Consider the following 19519-nt stretch of genomic DNA (forward strand, 5'->3'; position numbering starts at 1 on the left):
AGTACAGTGCATAAGTACTAGTTTCAAGTTTGTCTTCTTAAAAACAGGTGTTTTGGTATCATATGTGCCACACAAATTTAAGAAGGTCCTACTCTTTCCAACTATATATTCCGACGATAAAAATTCTAAAGATTAATGTAAGCCGGACTTAAATACTTTCTATAACTCAACTAAGCGCAACTAATTTTATTGATGAACTTTAATCTTATTTTAAGCTACATAGCAAAACAACAACTCATAGCTGTATTGAATACAATACTTCTTCAGGAAATATCTTCGTCGACTTACCAAGTCAAAAAATTGCTGTTACATCAATTCTACAAAAAAGTATTTTTAAAATTTCTAGTGTATTGAGTTTAGTGTTAAATATTTTTGTAGATTTTGTAGCTTTATATTTTTAGGTTTTTTGCTTTCTCATTTATAATTATTTGGTATTTTCATAAATTATATATTTGTTTAAATCTTTAATTTTAATCAATAGGTTCTTCATTAAAGGTTACCCCTACATAATAACGAGATTCTCACCAAAACACGTTTTGTGCATTAGTAGTTAATACCTTATAAACAAACTAAATCGAATCAATATTAGTTCTGGTAGACATGCCGTAAGCATAAACCAATATCAATAAATAAATATACCGCAGTATGTAACTTTTTAGCTTGTAGCTACTCTAGAAGCTTTTAGACCCGAAAAAAAATAAAAGCACGATATGAATTTTTTATTTCTTGACCTTTAGATTAAATAGTAAAAAGCAACAAAAGTGTCGTTTTCTTTTTACGATTTTCTACGCGGATCCTCTGACATAAAGCAAATAATATAAGGGAAAGAAAGATGAACAGAACTAAGGTCCTTTCGATCGGTCAGGCGGGCGTATTATATGGACCCTAAGTTCAGTATTTTATGACTTTCAACGCCACACCAACTGCTGACGATTGCTGAATACGGCACGTAGCCACGTTTGCGAATTACGACTGCACATTGTACAAATCATCCGGAGGCAACTTTGCCCTCCTGTCACAGGGGATGATAAATAGTTTTAGATAAAGCTTTCTCCAAACAATAATCCTCCATGAAAATATTGTTATAAAAACAATTTCACAAATTTTTAGGAAATTTTGATTTTAAACTTATTTCACGTAATTATTTGTTAAAAGCCTATATTAGGTTTGTTAAAATTTAAAATACGATACATTGGTGAAGCGGAAAACAACGCATAACGAGATTCGGACAGGAAAAAGACAGCGAGTGCTCGCTCTAACGTCTAAAATTACACCCCACTAATGAGTCTGTTGCTATAGAAATTTTATATATTTAATTCCATGAGACCCTTTTGCCGTTGCAACGTCCACGTTTCCTCTCTGGAAGCCTTCAAAGTGTGCCGCTTTAATAACGTTAGAACCTGCGATGATGTTACTTGCAAACTGTCGAATAACTGAGAACAAAATTTCGGCCGACGAACTTTCACCGGATGAGCTTTCTCTCGACTATTATGCTTCGACGGTCGCATAATATGATTAGAAACTTGTTAATTTTATTAAGTAACACAGAGTTAAACATTTATAATAAATTTAAAATAACATGTTATAGTACACTTTAAAAATCTGTTAAAAACATATTAAATTGTCTTTGATTAAAATAGTAATTAAAATAGTAAATTTGTAATGTGTCTATAGTCAGTTAATACACAAATCATATTTGATTATGATTCCTCAACGATGTTATAGAATAATTTATGAACTTTCAAGTTTTTAATGTCGGTATCCTTTATTGAATGTATTTTTTATGCGGGTATGTTAATGACAATGTTTTTTGTAAGAGACTACTCAAAATACAAATATTTTACATATTTTTCTTATATAATAATCGTTGTCACATTTCTCTCTGATCCTTCCAACCCTTTTATCACAACTAACACACTGCCCCTGGTTTTCACTGGTCTCCTATTTAGCAATTATACACTCAGGTGCAGAAAAAACGCAACAAGCTAATATTTGGTAAAGTTTGAAATGTGATAACTTTTCTATTTTTCGTTTAATTTTCATTAAATAATAAAATAGATGCACCTTTAATCTTGGTAAAGATTGGTTTTTACGTGCAGGCATATTGTGGACGATTGAAAAATCTATTTTACATTCCCCGCTTTACCACTGAACTAAGAAGAAATTCTTCTTTTATTAGAATTCTCTTGTTATATAACAAACTATCTATGGCGTCCTTCATCCCACTATTTGGCGTTGATGCAAAGATAGTAAAAAAGAGTTTGATGTCTGTGATGAACGTTGCAACCGCCCAGTGCAGTGGCTGATCTTATAGAATCTTATTATAGTTCATAATTCTTCGCGCATTCTGTTCCATTCTTCTATTCCGTTTTTATGTTATTGTTTTATTTTGTTTCATTTTGTTTATTTTTACTTATTTGCTTTTTTATTGTTTGCTTACAAATCGAGTACTGTTTAGTTTAATATTTAATTTAGTTTAATATTTAATTCAATTCTCTTTAATTATTATGTATTAATTTAGTATAGGTAATTCTGAAATCTGTAATTAGGGGAAATCCTGTTTATTTTGAATGAATAAATAAATAAATACATTTTTTCAGCAATCTGTAGATAAAAATGTCTAATTTCATGTTCAATATCCACCCTTTTGTTAAATGCTGGTCATTTAGTCAGTATACAGGGTTAACTGAAACACCGTTCTAGGATCCTAATTTTAAAACATCCTGTGGAATAATTTAGTGTATAAATTATTTCAAAATATACTTTTGGTTAAGAACCATTCGTTCCCTACATTTGGTTTTTTTGGTTCATGTCTAAGTGCTTTCGTTCATTTTTAAGAGCGAAATGAATTTGAAAATAAGAAAAGCAAACAAGAAGAAAAAATAGAAAAAATTAAAAAGACAGAAAATAAGAAAATCTATTAATGCAAAATATTTCAAATTCAACCTAAAACGTAACCGTACATAGGGTACACTTTTTTACAAGACATTTATCTTAGTGTTTTTTTTTCCATACGTCGATTCATGCTGTCGATAACATTACAAATGAAGTGCTGCGTAATGTTTTCCTATTCTTCTTGAAGAACTATTCGCAGTTCATGTACAGAAGCTGGAGCTACTTCGCGGTCTCTCACCCGCCTACCAAGCGTATCCCACATAATTATGCTCGATGGGATTTAGATGGGGCGAACATAATGGTCAGTTCATTTTATTAATACCCACTTCATTCAGGTATTGTGTAACACACATGGATGTATGAGGCCGTGCATTATCCTGCATTATGATAAAATCATCGCCTATAAGCTCACTAAAGGGTTGCACGTAATTAACCAATATTTCCTTGATATATCGGTGGGCAGTTAATGATCCATCGATGATGACCAAATCAGTGCAGGCTTCCCCGCTTATTCCTGCCCACACCATTACTGAACCACCTCCATAGCTCAGACGGGGGCTGAATGTGCATTTCGCAAACCTTTCTCCATTTCTTCTCCACACTCTTTTCTGCCCATCTGGAGAATGTAAGCAGAACCTAGATTCATCGGTAAAGAGAACATTGTTTAATTGCCTCAAATCCCAATGTAAGTGTTCGGTGGTAAATTGTAGTCTAGCCACCCTGTGGCTAGCAAGCAATTTGGGTCCAACCGCTGGTCTGCAAGCTTTCAACCTAGATTGTTGCGTTTTTTTTGAACCTGAGTGTAGTTACATAGCCGGTCATAGTCCCAGACTGCCTAAATTTTGATTCCATACTATTGCTTAAAGAAAAGCAAAAGTAACTTCAAAGATAAGGAATTTGGTCATCTGAAAAGAAATCGTTTTCGATGGTCGGCGATAGTTCGTCAATTTATTTCACTGGCAAATTACTTAGGTTAGTACCACAGGTTGAAAATCGTTGGTTTATCCGACTAATATTTTGTTAATCATACCGTAAATTTGATTATAGAAAGTTCTGCATACAGCAATTTATCTATTTCGTAATATTAATTAGAATTGGTTTAGTTGGAATTGTTAGCCGATATTGGATAGTCATTTATAACACTTTATAGCGTTTCGAATTTAGTGTTCCGTGGCAACAAAAAGGAATAAGCACGATAACCCGGCGGCGGTTGTAGGTTGAAAAACGAATGTCCGAAAGATTAAATATTAAGGGTAATATTTTAAGCGCCACTGTAATTACTAATAAAACGCCGGTGAAGCCGGGGCACAATAGGGAAAGTAGAAATTTATGCCACGGGCGTTTGTGCAACAATGGCCAGTCGCGGCCCGCTCCATTTCCCTTTTCCGCTTTTCTCTCCGTTGCTGTGCCCGGTTTTCCCTTTTTCCTTCGGTCGAGGTCCCGGTGTTTGTTTTCCTTTTGGTGAGACGCGAGGGGAACAAAAACCACTATTTTCGTCTCTTTTTGATGCGCGCTGTGGCGTTCGATTGTCTGTTGGAATTGCTTCAAATTGCTTTTCCGAGCGGCTTCCATAATCAAGCAGGCCACTTTCAGGTTTGTGGCTTATTGCGGACTCACCCTTCTCCCTACCCTCCACATCTCCTATTCATTGTGAATTCCAACAAAACTCCAAACTGGCAATTCGTAATTTTTCGTATTCAGCATTATGTATGTTGAACATAATTTAGCCAAATGCTAAAACGGTAAATGTAATTATAGCTTAAAAAAACTTTTTGATTTAAAAAATTACTTTTTAATTATTATTTAACTTTCATATGAACGAGTATTACAAAAACACGTGTTATCTATTCGATGTTTTCATTTCATTTACCATGAACGTAACGATGGAAATTATACACTGATGTTGATTAGTAGGTAAAATTGATTTATCAATGTTTACACGGTGCACAGTGGAAATTAATTTTTGTGCTCCAAATTGAAATTAAAACTTTATTAAAATAAAAAACGCCATTATATAATGTATTTGAATACTTTATAATTGACGTGTTCAATACCAACCTAATAAATTCATTTGCGCCATTTCCAAGAGTAATTTTCAGTAAAATGATATTGAAACGATTCGTTCGTACTTGGACGAATGATTGCAATGAGATTTGAATGCTTGTCGACCTTTGAAAATCTCCCCGCTTTTGTCTGGCCGAGACGTAAATCCAATCATAAACTGCAGCCGGCTTTACATATGTATGAGTGTGCGATGTAATAAACCGAAGATGGTAACGGCTGGGACCCCAGCTCGAGGAAAATTTCGAATTTTCCATGCAAACGAAGCCGAATTTTGCGAGGTTATTTATGAAAATGCGAACCTTTGTGGACTGGCCGCCTAATTTTGAATTTACGATATGCGGCTTACCACCATGGAGGTAGTTTGCGAGTTGAATTTACTTTTACTACGTCTATTTGTTACCACCGGGCCCATATCAGTTAACGGTTATAATGAGCAATTTAAACCTTAAATTGAAAACACAATTTGTAATACTACATGTAAAGTAAATGCACATTAGCGCGCACATTGATAAAGAGTAGTTTATGACTAATTACAGTTGTTTTAAACACTGAATTAAGTATTAAAAATACGTAGCAAAAGTTGTACTTTGTAATAACAAAAGCGAGAATGACAGATGTGTTGACAATGACGTGCGCACCCGTCGTCATCATTGCAAGCATACAACAAAATACACAAATCGCGTATTGCATTACTGTGATATTGGTTGCATACTTGCAATGATGACGTCGGGTACGATAATTAATTAACACACTGTAGGTATGTGCTCCAAAAAGAATAAAGACCGGAACCACGGACAATATTTTCAACAAACCCAACAAAACGTGAATTTCACGAAATAATCTATACATAGCGTTACATAGTTCTGTACTTGACCCAAACATTCTATAAAGACTACGTTTTGATGTCTTCCTACAACTTTTTGTGTGAAATGTTATACAAACTTTTTGGGATTAATTATTCCCCGACAACAAGTTAACTCATCATCTTAGTCATTGAGTTGTGGCTTTCACAGAGTTTTATCCTGTCTCAAACGTTGTCAAATAAGTCCTTTTCATTACGGATTGAAAAATAAATGATTTATATGAATACTTTCTGCTTTCGCTGCAATACAACGTCATTGTTATTAGTAAACAAATAAGCACTTTTTAATGTTTGCAAGAAACAAAGATATCTTCAAATGTTAAAATAATTTTATTACAAATGTAATTGCAAAAAGTTATATATGCAAACTTGAAAATCCTGTAACCTTCATCAATATTGTTGTTCAAAGAAGTCAAATTTATTTGTCATTCTTATATCAGTTGTAATGATCTTACTACACCACTTTTGCGCCAAACACAAATGTTCAAAAACAGTTCTTCTATGGGATTACGTTGCTGTAAGTTAGTTACAGAAATCATGCGAGTGTCAAGTTTTAATGGCAACGCTTTTCATCCTTCTATTTTAAATCCTATTTTACACATTTCAAAATATCTGCATGTAACCTTGAGTATCAGTGTTTAAAAATCGTAAGAATGGGTCAAATCTGTAATTCTCAGGCTGGACAGTGTTGTTCAAAGGTTATAAATTCTGATCACTCTATGCATCACTTATTGATTTGGAGAGCAACCATTACAGAATTTGAATGCAATCTAGTTAATAGTTAGGAATATTTCGAGATCCATTTCAGTGACAAGAAGCTAGAAACTAGAACTAGTTGTGCTGATAGCACCCTCTTATTTCTAGTAGTAGTTTTCTGTTCCATTTGCGGTTTTTGATTTACGTGTTCAAAATGATGTCATTCAACTTCAATGCATTTATTGATCCGCATTTAACTTATGCTATGAAACTGAAAAGTGTTTATAGAAGATTTATTGATACGTTCAATAATATTTCTAATCATTCAGGGACCAATTTATCGGCCTATTTTTACCAACTCAGCGACCTCTAAAACCAGGATTAAATACTTCTTGTGCTGAATAATGTACAGGACAACCATCATGCTGAAACCATATTACCTGCCACACTTCTAGACTTAGGTCCAAACCCAATATTCGTAGTTCATTTTCGTAGTAAATATCGGTTATACCGCCCAAATAGCCTGCTCCAAATTGACAGACCAAGGATGCTAACAACTTGATCAAACTAATTAGCGGTTTCAACACTGTTGTAATGGATTCTTTTGTTACAGCATTTAATAATGATGCAAGATTTATATTTTGATTTTAATTCAAAATTTTAAATTATTTGTGGATTTAAAAACAGCTACTAATTAATATGTAATAGTCGTATGAAGTAACCATCGACAATTTTCCACAAATTTTTGTAGATATTTTCCCCCTTGTATACCTGATTTGATAATGCAATAACACTTAGGGGAATTGAAGGCTGTAATTTTGCAATAGCTCTTGCAATAAAGATAAAACTACTATTGTCTAACTAAAAACTCATATAGTTAGAACATAACAAGTACGTACTTAGCTGTAATAAAAGTTGTTATACACTTTTGCTCATTATTCGCCGCACTGTTATACACGTTTTTGCTACATTTCAGTGTTAGTGCTTTGGGTATAAATGAACGCTGTCTCGTCTACGTGAGTTCACCTTCTAAAACTTTATATTTACATCAAAATAAACGTTGATCTTTTCAAACCACTACTATAACCATATTAATAATAATGTAAATATAATTAATAATATAAAACATGTTCTAAATCTAATTATTACACCCCATATAAGAATTATTACACTTTGTTTTGACACATAATTACTGAATTATGGTACAATATCTTAATTATTTATTATTCAGACATCATACAAGGTGGATCGTATGAAGCAATGAAAAACAATGATACAAATGCATATCACACCGAAGAAGACATTTCTGTTGTTAAATTAATAACATAAGCAGCTAAGAATTTATTGGATAATAGGAAATATGTTTGAATATTAGACTCCTATTATTAATCCCAATAATATTTTTTAAAAACAAAGCCATAAAGCAATTATGAAACATTTAAAATCAAATTTGGACAAACCTATATACAACTATTTGCAAATACTTCTACAAAAAATGTATCACCTAATGAACCTCTGTTTTATCACAAGATGGAACATACAAAACGCTACAACTAGCTATAATAAAAATAATTTAAATTTTGTATCGACCTTTTGCGTATGTGTTCTAAAACATAACCACCATAAATTGTTGAATAATGCTTTACGAGGATTTCATTTCGATTTTCGCCCGGAAAGTTTTCATGTAAATTGCGGCGCGTTGTCTTTAATCTTAATCAAATTTTGCATATTAACAATAACTCACCGGCAATTTAGGAATTCTCTGGGTGCGGCGCACAGCCGCGTCGTAAGTAACTATTAAAGTGCAAGGCGCGGGTTGTCCCATTAATCCACGGTTGTCCGGCACCGGGTCATTATATCTAAATTAACTCATCGCGAACACAATTAGCATACCAGCAAAGTAACCGGCACGTCTTTTATTATACAGGTGTTTCAAAAAGTTAAAAAAAGAAGTTAAGAATTTCTGATTTAATTTTTGATTCTAATCTTTCTTTTAGCTTTACTGTATTTATTTACTATTTAGAAATGTAGACTGATCATCTATAGTAATTTTTATTTTTGAAGTTACTGTAACTAGAATGTGTTTATTTGTACTCCGTAAAGATGTAAAATAACACCTACAGCGTATTTTGAATCAACACGACAGAAAAGTTGAATTAATAATGTTAGAGTGTTGAAATATACAGGTAAGTATGGCAGGTGAGTACATATATTATTTAAGTCAGCATTAATAAAACAACTTATTCATAAAACCATATTTATTGTATGTATCTTACATCGATAACTCACTACATATATAAATAAAAAAGTGTTTATGTATATGTTACCATTAAACTGTATAATTCGGTATTCCATGAAATAACTAGTTATTTCATGAAATAACTATTTGTAATAGTTAAAGCATGTAATAAAAAACTATTTCATGCTTTAACTAGTTATTTCATAGAATACCGGTTACACTACATCCAAAGTGTATAATGAACCGTCAAACTTAACCTAAAAAAGAAACCACTCTACAAACAAACGTTTCAAACGTTGATCTGAGATCTGTGTACTCTTTTAAATACAACAATGGAAGTGAGTGATATTAAAAGAAATATGAAACTAAAATTTACAGATTTATTAAATAAAAATGAATCTAAAACAAACTGTGCCTTATTAACAAGTGAGAAATATATGAATTTAATAAGAGATGTGAAAGATTCCAAAACAAAACAGAAAAAAATTCCCCGAGATTATTGGTTGCTGCAACATTACGACGTGCTTCAAATAACAGGTATATTTTGCAAAAATATTAATTTTGTATACTTATTCTAAAAGACTTCAATTCAATCTTTTCATGATTATGTATTTGTAATAACAGGTATTGAAAAATTAATTGTACCGATGCAAGAAAATGATAGTGAAGTAATCTTTTATGTTACACAAGAAGATTTGTTTGATGTGCTTTATGACATTCATCTTGCAATTGGACATGGAGGCAGAGATAGGATAATTAAAGAATTATATAAAAAATATAAAAATATAACGCAGAAACATATAAAGAGTTTCTTAAACATCTGCGAAGTCTGTCAGCAAAAAAAGAAGAGCGAAAAGAAAGGAGTTGTGGTAAAACCGTTAATTTCACAACATTTAAATAGTCGTTGTCAGGTGGATCTTATTGATTTCCAATCCCATCCAGATGGAAATTATAAATTTATTATGGTATATCAGGATCATATGACAAAATTTGTTGTACTAAAACCGTTAGAAACAAAGCGCGCAGATGAAGTTGCTTTGCATATACTTGAGATATTCCTCCTTTTTGATGATCCAACTATATTGCAATCCGATAATGGTCGTGAGTTTTGTAATAAACTGATAGAAAGCTTACAAAAAATGTGGCCGGAACTGAAACTTGTACATGGTAAGCCGAGGCATAGCCAGAGTCAAGGGAGCGTCGAAAGGGCGAACCAAGATATTGAAAACATGCTCACCACTTGGATGCAACAAAATAATAGCAATAAATGGAATAAAGGACTACAATTTGTTCAATTTATGAAAAATTGCGCCTACCATTCCGGTATTAAAAGGACCCGAAAGTTGGATTAACAACGTCTCCTTTGCCGAAAGAAATCATTTCTTCAATACAAGATGAGGAGGATTTAAAAAAACTTTTGCAAGGCATGGAGACACATGTAGAACAATCTAACGTCGACAACAACGATAAAGAAAATGTTAGCAACGCCGACAAGGATAATGAAGAAACGAATGAAGAAATTGAAGAAAGAAAATGTATAATTTGTTTGGACAATTGCTTAGAGAATTGTTGCCTTTGCACTGACTGTTTAAAACCAGTGCATTTCAGATGTACAGTAGAAACATTTAATATAGACGGCGATAGAATGGATCCAAGTCACCTATGCCTATTATGTTACAAAAGAAATTCGATTATAAATGAACGTAACGATGCTAAAGAAGGTTTATGTCAACAAGCCAAAAAAATGAAGATTACTTCTGATAAGTTACACCCCTCGGCAGATGTTGGTTCGACTGTTCGTGTCAAAATTCCCGATGTAGACCGTGGAAGAGGTGATCCAAGGTCTGTATTGGCTGTTGTACTAGAAGTCACTGACGATAATTACTATAAATTGGGCACAAGAAATGGTATAATTAATCAATTGTATGCGAGGTCTCAATTTAGCGTGTGTGATGAGAAACTTGTAACAACCGAAGAAGTTCCTTCTAAAGAGATGTCGCTGCGGACGGTGGCAATTGCTCAGTCAATTGGTACGGGGCAAGGCTTTAAAAAATGTGCTTGCACAAAAAAATGTGAAACAAAAAAATGCTTATGTAAACGAAGTAATTTATTATGTAATTCGAAATGTCATGGTAGTAATCCGTGCACAAATAAATAGTTAGAGAAAATAATAAAATAATTAATTTCGTTTATTTTAATGTGATATATTTACAATAACTTTTAATGATCATTGATCTCATGATTATTAGTTTATTTTAAAGGATATTTATTTTTTTTAATGTTCTTAGAAGTGTTTTTATTTATTTTTTTAATATTCTTAGAAGTGTTTATCTTTATTTTTTAATAAAGTTCATAACTATATTCTCAAACTGTTTTTATTTACCGACAAAAGTCACGCCGTAAAATACATATTTAAGTAATTTTTTTCCGCCATTTCATACTTTAATTTATAGAACTTCGTTGTTTTATGAAATAACTAGTTAAAGTATGAAATAAATAACCCATTTTATACTTTAACTATTGTGGGTCGATATTTCATAAAATAACTAGTTATTTCATAGAATGCCGGCATTATACACTGTAGCGGTAACATATACATTACATTACTTTGTAATGTCAAATTTGAAATCAATTTATTAAAATTAGTTTTCACTTTCGTTGTAATACTGGCCCATCTTTAAAATAACTCCAAAGTACTGAATCATGATACGATGTTTTGTTTCGGAGATACTTGCCAAATTCTGTAATAAACACTTTATTATGTTGTTCCATTAAATTTCCTAATCGATCGCTGAAAGTAGTTAAAATAAACTTTCATTATTACATAAAACATATGTACATCAATTTTGGGCGGCCCTACACTAATTTATCGTACATAATGTCTAAAAGTATTGAAATTTATTCAGATTTCTAGGATTGTTTACCACAGAACTCGGTAATTCAAATGGTTTTATGACGCACTTTGTTGATGTTATTGTGCTTTTAAAGCTGTTACTGCTGTTCTATACAGGGTGGTTCAATATCCTCACTCCAACCCTCGGATGTGTTCTACTATTAAACATAAGACAAAAAATGAGGAATACCCATTTTCATTTTTCACACCCTGTATATAGGGTATTAAAGTAAATATAAAGTTTAATTTATTTCTGGACAATTTTCAATTAATCATAATTTAGATATACCAGAAAACACCTCGCCCCTGTTAAAACGATTATTGTTTTTTTAACCGTTAACAAAAGCAACACTTAACGGAATCCGAGATGAAATAAATCCTCATTTATCTTCTACCCCTTGGAAAGATCGCAGAGCATAAACACGGGGGCGGTTGGTTTTTGTTTGGGTTAATCTCTTACCGCGCGCTCGCGATAAAATAGGTAACTAAAGTGTATTCAACAGGCGGGCGGCATTGTTGTAAGGTAGGAAGCGGAGGATTAACCGGCAACGCGGCGACCGTAAATTTCCCAAAGATTTATCTTCGGTAAGTTTAATAAGAGAATCGAAGGCTCTGCTTTCGCGCAACGTTTCCCTTGGTGTCCTCCTATACCTCCTTGGTACCACTTTTGTCGACTTAAAATAGTCTCTTTTCAAGTAACAAACTTTATGTTTCAAACTGTAAAGTAGTCTCTTGTTTTATTGTTAGTTTACTATACTTAGTTTTGAAAAAGATTTTATCAATTAAAAATATTATTGCTAATTACTGAAAATACTGAAACCCTTAAATAGATAATGTTTTGCAATCGGAGGGTATTTTCAGTAATGATATTGATCATAGAAAATATAACTTGGAATATCATAATAATGGGGTGTAAATTGGGGACTAGAAAGCCGCCTCTCCTCTGTATGAAGAAATATCTGTATACATGGGCAAGTTCTGAAAAATACTTTTGACAATAAACGAAAAAAGTGCACAATACTGACTTAATTAGTATTGTAGTACTACTAATAATTGAAGTTGTCAATAACTTGATAAAAGTTTGTTAAACCGGCGTTTAATGTTATAAAAAGTTGATTTTATTCGAATTAAGTTACAATTTGTATGTTCAAATAAGAGTTAAACTATTTTAGATCTACAAATCCAAAAAGCTTCATGAAAAATAATTATTTTTTTTAAACTTAAAGTTTTCAAGTAAATTGCAAACTTTTCTAGGATTATAAGAGTAATGTGCAGCGGAGGAAAACGGTTAAGGGAGAACTACAATTAAACGTCACGACAATTGACAGTCAATTTTCCTGCCGAAAACTTCTGAAGTGCCAAAAGAAAATAATGAAAAAAGTATAACTCGGTAATCGGCAAAAACTTTTCTCAATTTAAACTCGAATCCCTTCAATTTAAATGATCAACAGATTTCCTATTTCCCGTTCCTCCCCACGGATCCCTCGCACCCTTCTTTCGGTAAAGTTTCCCTTTATTCGCCGTTTTTATTCTCCGCCTGCTGTTCGCCATCCCCTTCGTGTCTGTTTAATAAGGTGGCGATTGAAAAATCCAACGGCGACATAGACGCGGTGCGATAATTTTGAAGCTGCAGGTGTGCCATCGAACGAAAACTTCGAACCTTCAAAGCGATCTTCTCAAGGATGGGCACGAGTATTTCCTATTTCGTCCCCCCAATGCCTGAAAATCTATATAACCGCATCAAACGGGTCGTACGCTCGAATAACTCCAACGGAAATCGATGATGACGAACTTCGCTTTTCGTCAGATTGAAGCGCGCGCGACTTCTCCTCGATAGAGAAAAATTTCTGAATAGACGAAAAGGAGACTCTGCGTGCATTCTTAGGCTTCACGGTTGTAACTTTGTGATGCGGAATGTTGATATCGGTTTGCGGAGTGATAGAAACATCTCTTCTTCTTGGGTTGATTCTCTTTTTATTTTATTTATAAAAGTTTTATGATACAAATGTATACATAAAATTGTTTTATTTAAAAAAATAAGATATAAAGAGTAAGATGTGAACAAAAATTTTGTTTAATATCTTCTTTAATTTTTCCAAAAGCACTAAATCTACTCAAGAAAATAAAAATTGCAGTAAATTATCAAATTGGTCGTAGCGACTAGTCATTCCTCTGCAGTCTAGTATAACTCAAAGAGGGATGGAACGAGCAATACTGGGAGTCACTCAGAGAGACTAGATTTGAAATAGCGACCTTCGCAGAAAAACACAAGTAACAGATGTTATGAGTCGCATAGCGAAGCTTAATGGGTCAGGCATATGGCAAGAGAAAACACAGAAAATGGACACCAAGAATAACCTTTTGGAGACCACAAGAAACTAGAAGAGGTGCAGGAAGACTGCAAAAGAGGTAGATCAATGATGTGAAGGGTGGGGTGGGAAACAATGGATAAGAACAGCAAAAGACAAAAATAAATGGAGACATTTAGACAAGGCTTATATCCAGCAGTGGATAAATACAGGCTGAGGATGAAGAAGAAGAAGAAATTATCAAAGGTAAAAGTCCTCTACAAGAATTTATTTGCAGATTCTTTAACTACATTTTCTAATACAGAATTGCACATTCTTGACTTGAATAAGACTGCAAGCACTAAAAGATGAACTTCAGAGATTAGATGCCATTCTAAACAACCATCATCTGTTAACGGTTTTGCAAGTAATTATGAAAAACGACAGTGAGATCTTGAATTGAAAAGAAAAAGGAAAATAGCCAGAAGGAGTGTTGAAATGGACAGAAGTTGTAAGTCACCGTTTTCATAAAAAATTTTATTTGCAACATGCAACACAACATATATGGAACTCTACAAGATGTTTTTAAATCGTCTTAACAAATTAAGGAAGATGGCAGACTACCATGTTATCCAGCGCATCATTTGAATCACCCAACCACACCAAATTAAGCAGCTAATTAAACTAAACCGCAAATGCAAAAATTGTGAGAGATGAATTGATATTGACCCAAAATAAAACAAATACTAACTAGGTTTACTCAGAAACCTATATTATTAAGTGGAAGTGAACCTTCGCCATCCCAAAATAATAAACTCTGTGAATATTATTATTATTATTGATGCCTGGTTGAGGTGAGCAGACAAATGTACGTCCTTGATGAACCTTAGTATTGCTCCAAGGTCTTGTTCCTTTATGTCGGTGGGTGTCAGGCGAACTTTACCGAAAATTTTGTGTCTTAGGCGGCCTCTGGCGATGCATTCACACAATATATATTCTCGCAGTCTCTGACTCGTCGTTGCAAAGTCGACAAGTTTGATCCTCAGCTAGTCCAATGAGGAAGAGATGGTATTTTATGGGCGCATGACCGGTCAAGAAGCCTGAGAGCGACGTCAGGTCCCCTATGCCGAGGCATAAAGTCTCTTTTGTTTTGTTTTGCGACGGAGTTATCATACTCTTTGCCTGTCTGTGACATAGAAGTTCTTTCCAGCGTAAGGCTACCGTTGAGGCCTCCCATCTATTGATTACTTATTTTAAGTGGCTTTTTTGTAGTCCACAGCCAGGTTGGAGTCTAATAAAGGGCGTCTTCACTGAATCTTTGGCAGCGAGGACGCCTACGCAGCTGTGAGTAAATGTTACACAAACTGGAAATTTTCAGTAAACTTCAATTTCGTCCAAAAACTGGTAAAGTTAGTATACCAATAGTCTGTATTTTGTTTATTCTGACTGTTTTACTGTTATGTTTCTAACATTTACTGCCGTTTGTGATTTTGTCAGTATATGTATATTGCTTTCCTATGAAGAGGTCATACAAACATTTGCAAACTTCACACTTATGGATATTCCTATTATCGTTCCCAGGCATAACATCTTCCAAAAGGTGACTCCGGAATTGATACAGTAATTGCAATACACAAAAGGTTACACCCCAATGATAGCTGGTTTTGGGACAGAAAAGGCTAAATACATGTAACATGTATTTGTAACATTTTGTAACATGAAACTAGGCATAGCGCATTACAAGCATAAACAGACACAATTAGAGATTGAAGCACTGAACGCAAAACTAATGACCTTTCTTTGTAACTACTTAAGTAGAACAAAATTGACTAACAATTAGACAATGTTAGACTAAAACGAAATGTTTCATCAATTAAAGATTGAAGTCATAAATAATAAAATGTAAATTATACCTCCAATATAACTCCTGATAATATTTCTTTTTTTATCGAGTTGTTAATATTTTACGAATACAACTCATTTCCTAGATCGTTAGCAAACAAAACACGTGCCGTTATAAATTACGACCGGAACGAAGCCGTCCGATAATTAATCCCTTTGAAAGAAAGCCCAGCACGACGATGGTGAAAACAAAAAGGCGATAAAACAACAACAACAGGTTATCCATTAATCCAGATAACGCGCCGCTTTATTTTGGCTTTAACCGAAAAGGTGTAATTAGCCACTACTTAGGCGTGTATTTTTCGCCACCAACTCCACCCCCTATACTAATCGGTGGTGACCGGCAAAGGATGGCGATAAAAAAGAGACTAGGCAATCAGTCATCTTCGTCTGACGCCGTCGTTAGCGTGGGGGTGCGTAAACAACCCTCGGAATTTTGCTACCTAACGTGCTGAGTCACGTCCGAGGCACGAAATCCGAAATAATTAATGTCATCCCGAGAGGTGGGAATAAATTATCCCCCGTGCAAAATTAATATCGAGAACAACAGGTGAGAGAGGGCGGATTGATGCTTACGGCTTTAAGTTACGGACCAAGATGAATTTAGAGGGCACTTAAAACTAGAATGGGATTTCCTAATCTTAGACATTAAGGGGGGAATAACTTATTAGTTATGAAACAAAAAGTTAAATGAAAATAATCTAACTGGTAAATACTTTTTCATTCACTAGTTAAATTGTGTAATAAATAGAAAGGAGTTTAAGTCGCTTGAGTTCATTCTATAACATAATTTAAACTTTAAGGAGGATTACGCCTTCTTCTAAAACTCTGTACATTGGCATATAATTACAACTGGAATTAAATAAGAGAAAGGAACGTTAAAGTTGCATGGTGAAACGTTCTCTTCTGACAAGTTAGGGGATTACAAAGCACCTTATATTTTTCTGAATGCTCATAAAATAAATTTTAACAGCATTGTTTATTAAAATTTTGTTTGAAAAATATTTTTTCGTTTAACAAGTTTATGCGCAATGGATAATTCTACAATGCTAATATACAAATAGTTTGTTGAAAATGATGTTATTGTGGCCTTGTTTGGCATGCTCTTGAACTTGTTCCTGAAGAATGAAGTTAATTCCACCTTAACTCAAATTATGGACTTGTTCAAAACTAACTAATTGTCATAAAAAATATTTAAAACAGTTAGTAATGTTTCTACCACGTAATTATTCAAGTTATTAAAGCCACTATCTTCCATTGAAGGACCAATTGAGGAAATGTATATCGTAATAATAATTGTAATTGAAATGATACTCTCTTGATAACGTCAGAAATTTCGTAAAATAATACTGAATACTATTTTGACGAAACCCATTACCGCCTTTTCTTTGTCTTCTTCGTTCAGGGAGTTATGAAAGTTTTCGTTATATATAAAATGGCACTTTTCACAGTTTCATACCCTTCGCTTCTTATTAAAGCTAAAGTAATCATCCAACTACTTGGTAGATTTATCATTCTTGATAGTTTTTGTTTTCTCGACTTTGACTTATTCTGTTTATCTACAAAATGAAAGGGATCTTGTAAATTGCTACTGTGGTTAAATCCTGTAAATTATTGGTATTCAAGCCGAACTAAACTATCAAACTGTCATCGCCAATTGTAGTTGTAGAGCTGTTCAAAGCTGCGTCAGCTTGAATAACTATAAATGATTAAATCAGATTTAACAATATAACTCCTTTCTTAAAAACTATACCGAAGAAAATATTGTAGAATATTATATAGATGTTTTCAAGTAAATAAAGTTGTTACCGTCGGTACTAATATTACTTTCATTTTGTAATTTGATTTTTAAGGGATTCTTATCATTTTTCATCATACAATCTTTTATAGTTGTAGTCTATCTGAACGTAGACTGGGCACAGGCTTCCTTATAAACAATATAATTATAATAAGTTTAGTACAAGACTACTATCCGTATCAAAAGTCAAGACCCCCCACCTTTGAGATCGATATCTTCACGACCGCAAGATGAAAAAAATCCGCAGAAAATCGCGGTTAAGTAGTATGCGGTTATATCGAACACGGCTGGGTGGATTTTTACGTGGTTTTAACCAAAATATGTCAAATAATTGCATTTGTCGAATCCTGTTATCTATTTATCAATGTTATGTCTCTCTGATTTTTTTAGAGTAATTTATGCGAATTATAAGTTAAAAAGAAAGAGAAATAAGCCATGCCGGGAGTTTCGTCGTATCGGAAAACATGGAGCGTTTCAGACTGAACGTCGCGCCTTTATTTTACAACAAAGCTTACCGCAATTTTATTTCATTGAGCGGTAACGAAGATATAGATCTCTAAAGCGAGGGAATTTTGGCACGGATAATAGACTAATAAACATGACATCCTCCCTCAATAAAATAAGAAAAAGTAAGAAAAAAATAGTGATTTTAACTTTAGAATTGTGATCTGGCTATAGGAGCTATTGTTGCTTCATCTGTGAATGGGATAGCAGAGCGCATGCAGAACATTATGTTAAACAGAACTGGCTTTTAAGATCTGGGTATGTTGTGAGTGAGAAAAATATTAAAATTAAACCAATAGTAACAACTGACAAAATCATTTTGCCACTGTTGCACGTCAAACAATTATGTGACATCACTTAGTAAAAATAAAGCAGAATTTAAGTTTCTAAAAGAAAATTTCGTATGCTCTGTGAGGTCAAAATTAAAGAGAGAATATTTTTGTAGAGCCTGATATGAAAATTAATATTTCCGTAGAAAAATAGCCATTTAGTTATTAGTAAATGGGCATTTAGTATCTTTTGTCGATGTCACAAAAAGTTTCCTCAACGCCCACAAATCTTCTGATTTCCATGAAAAAATTACATTGACTCAGTTTGAGAAACTATATCAAGGCAGATGTAAAATTACAATGCTTGCCGACTTTTGTTGGTGTCTTCAGAGGTTTGATACTGTGAGGACTGATCTAGATCATTACTACATACTCTAAACTCAGTGAAAATAAATAATATTTATTTTTGTTGCATGGTTTTTGTTACCGTGATAGCGACAATAAATATAAACACTTCAACTCTTTCTAGTGAATTACCACAAATAAAAAATATTGTGTTTTGTATATACCTATACAATGTTCCACCTATTTAAATTTTTTTAATTTGACGCTTGGGAGCCTTTTCTCGTGAGTTAAAAAGTAATTTGATTCCAGACCTTGTGGGTGGCATAAAATTGAGTTCTTGGAGCGCAATTAAATGTATCAAAATACATCTAAGTGCTGTGTTATTACCAACAGTATTATTACCGAACTAAATTGTTGGTCAAATTTGATTACAACGGCAATGGTATAAGCTTTTCTTTTAATTTACTCTTCCCATTCATTTTTGTTGGGAATAAAGGAAAATCGAAACTTACTTCATTAAAATAAAGAAACGATTTGTGTGCTATATAAAATATAAAAGATCATGTCAATTATGGATGATAATAAGTTATTTTAAATGCTTTTCCGAAAAGGGGATAGATGATTTATAAAGTAAACTTTTCCTGGGGGTTCTCAATAAATATTAAAAGTTATTATTCTCAAATTTCGTACGCGCCCCTCCCGTTGAATTAAATTGCCGGGTATTTTCTTAGTAAGCGTCCATTAATTTGAGAAAAAGAATAACC

At 33.3% G+C, this 19519-nt stretch overlaps 2 protein-coding genes across 2 annotated transcripts; both read left to right on the top strand.

Annotated features, from left to right (window-relative positions):
• The first annotated feature begins 8709 nt into the window (after positions 1-8709).
• LOC139429900 (KRAB-A domain-containing protein 2-like) lies at positions 8710-10108 on the top strand. The gene is made up of 2 exons (XM_071196246.1): positions 8710-8716; positions 9381-10108. Exons 1-2 carry the CDS (start codon positions 8710-8712, stop codon positions 10106-10108), a joined length of 735 nt encoding a protein of 244 aa, XP_071052347.1.
• Positions 10109-10182: 74 nt separating this feature from the next.
• LOC139429907 (uncharacterized) lies at positions 10183-10914 on the top strand. Its single transcript, XM_071196286.1, has one exon. It carries the CDS (start codon positions 10183-10185, stop codon positions 10912-10914), a length of 732 nt encoding a protein of 243 aa, XP_071052387.1.
• Positions 10915-19519: the final 8605 nt, after the last annotated feature.

Source organism: Onthophagus taurus, chromosome 1 (assembly GCF_036711975.1).
Source record: "Onthophagus taurus isolate NC chromosome 1, IU_Otau_3.0, whole genome shotgun sequence".
NCBI classification, from domain to species: Eukaryota; Metazoa; Arthropoda; class Insecta; order Coleoptera; family Scarabaeidae; genus Onthophagus; species Onthophagus taurus.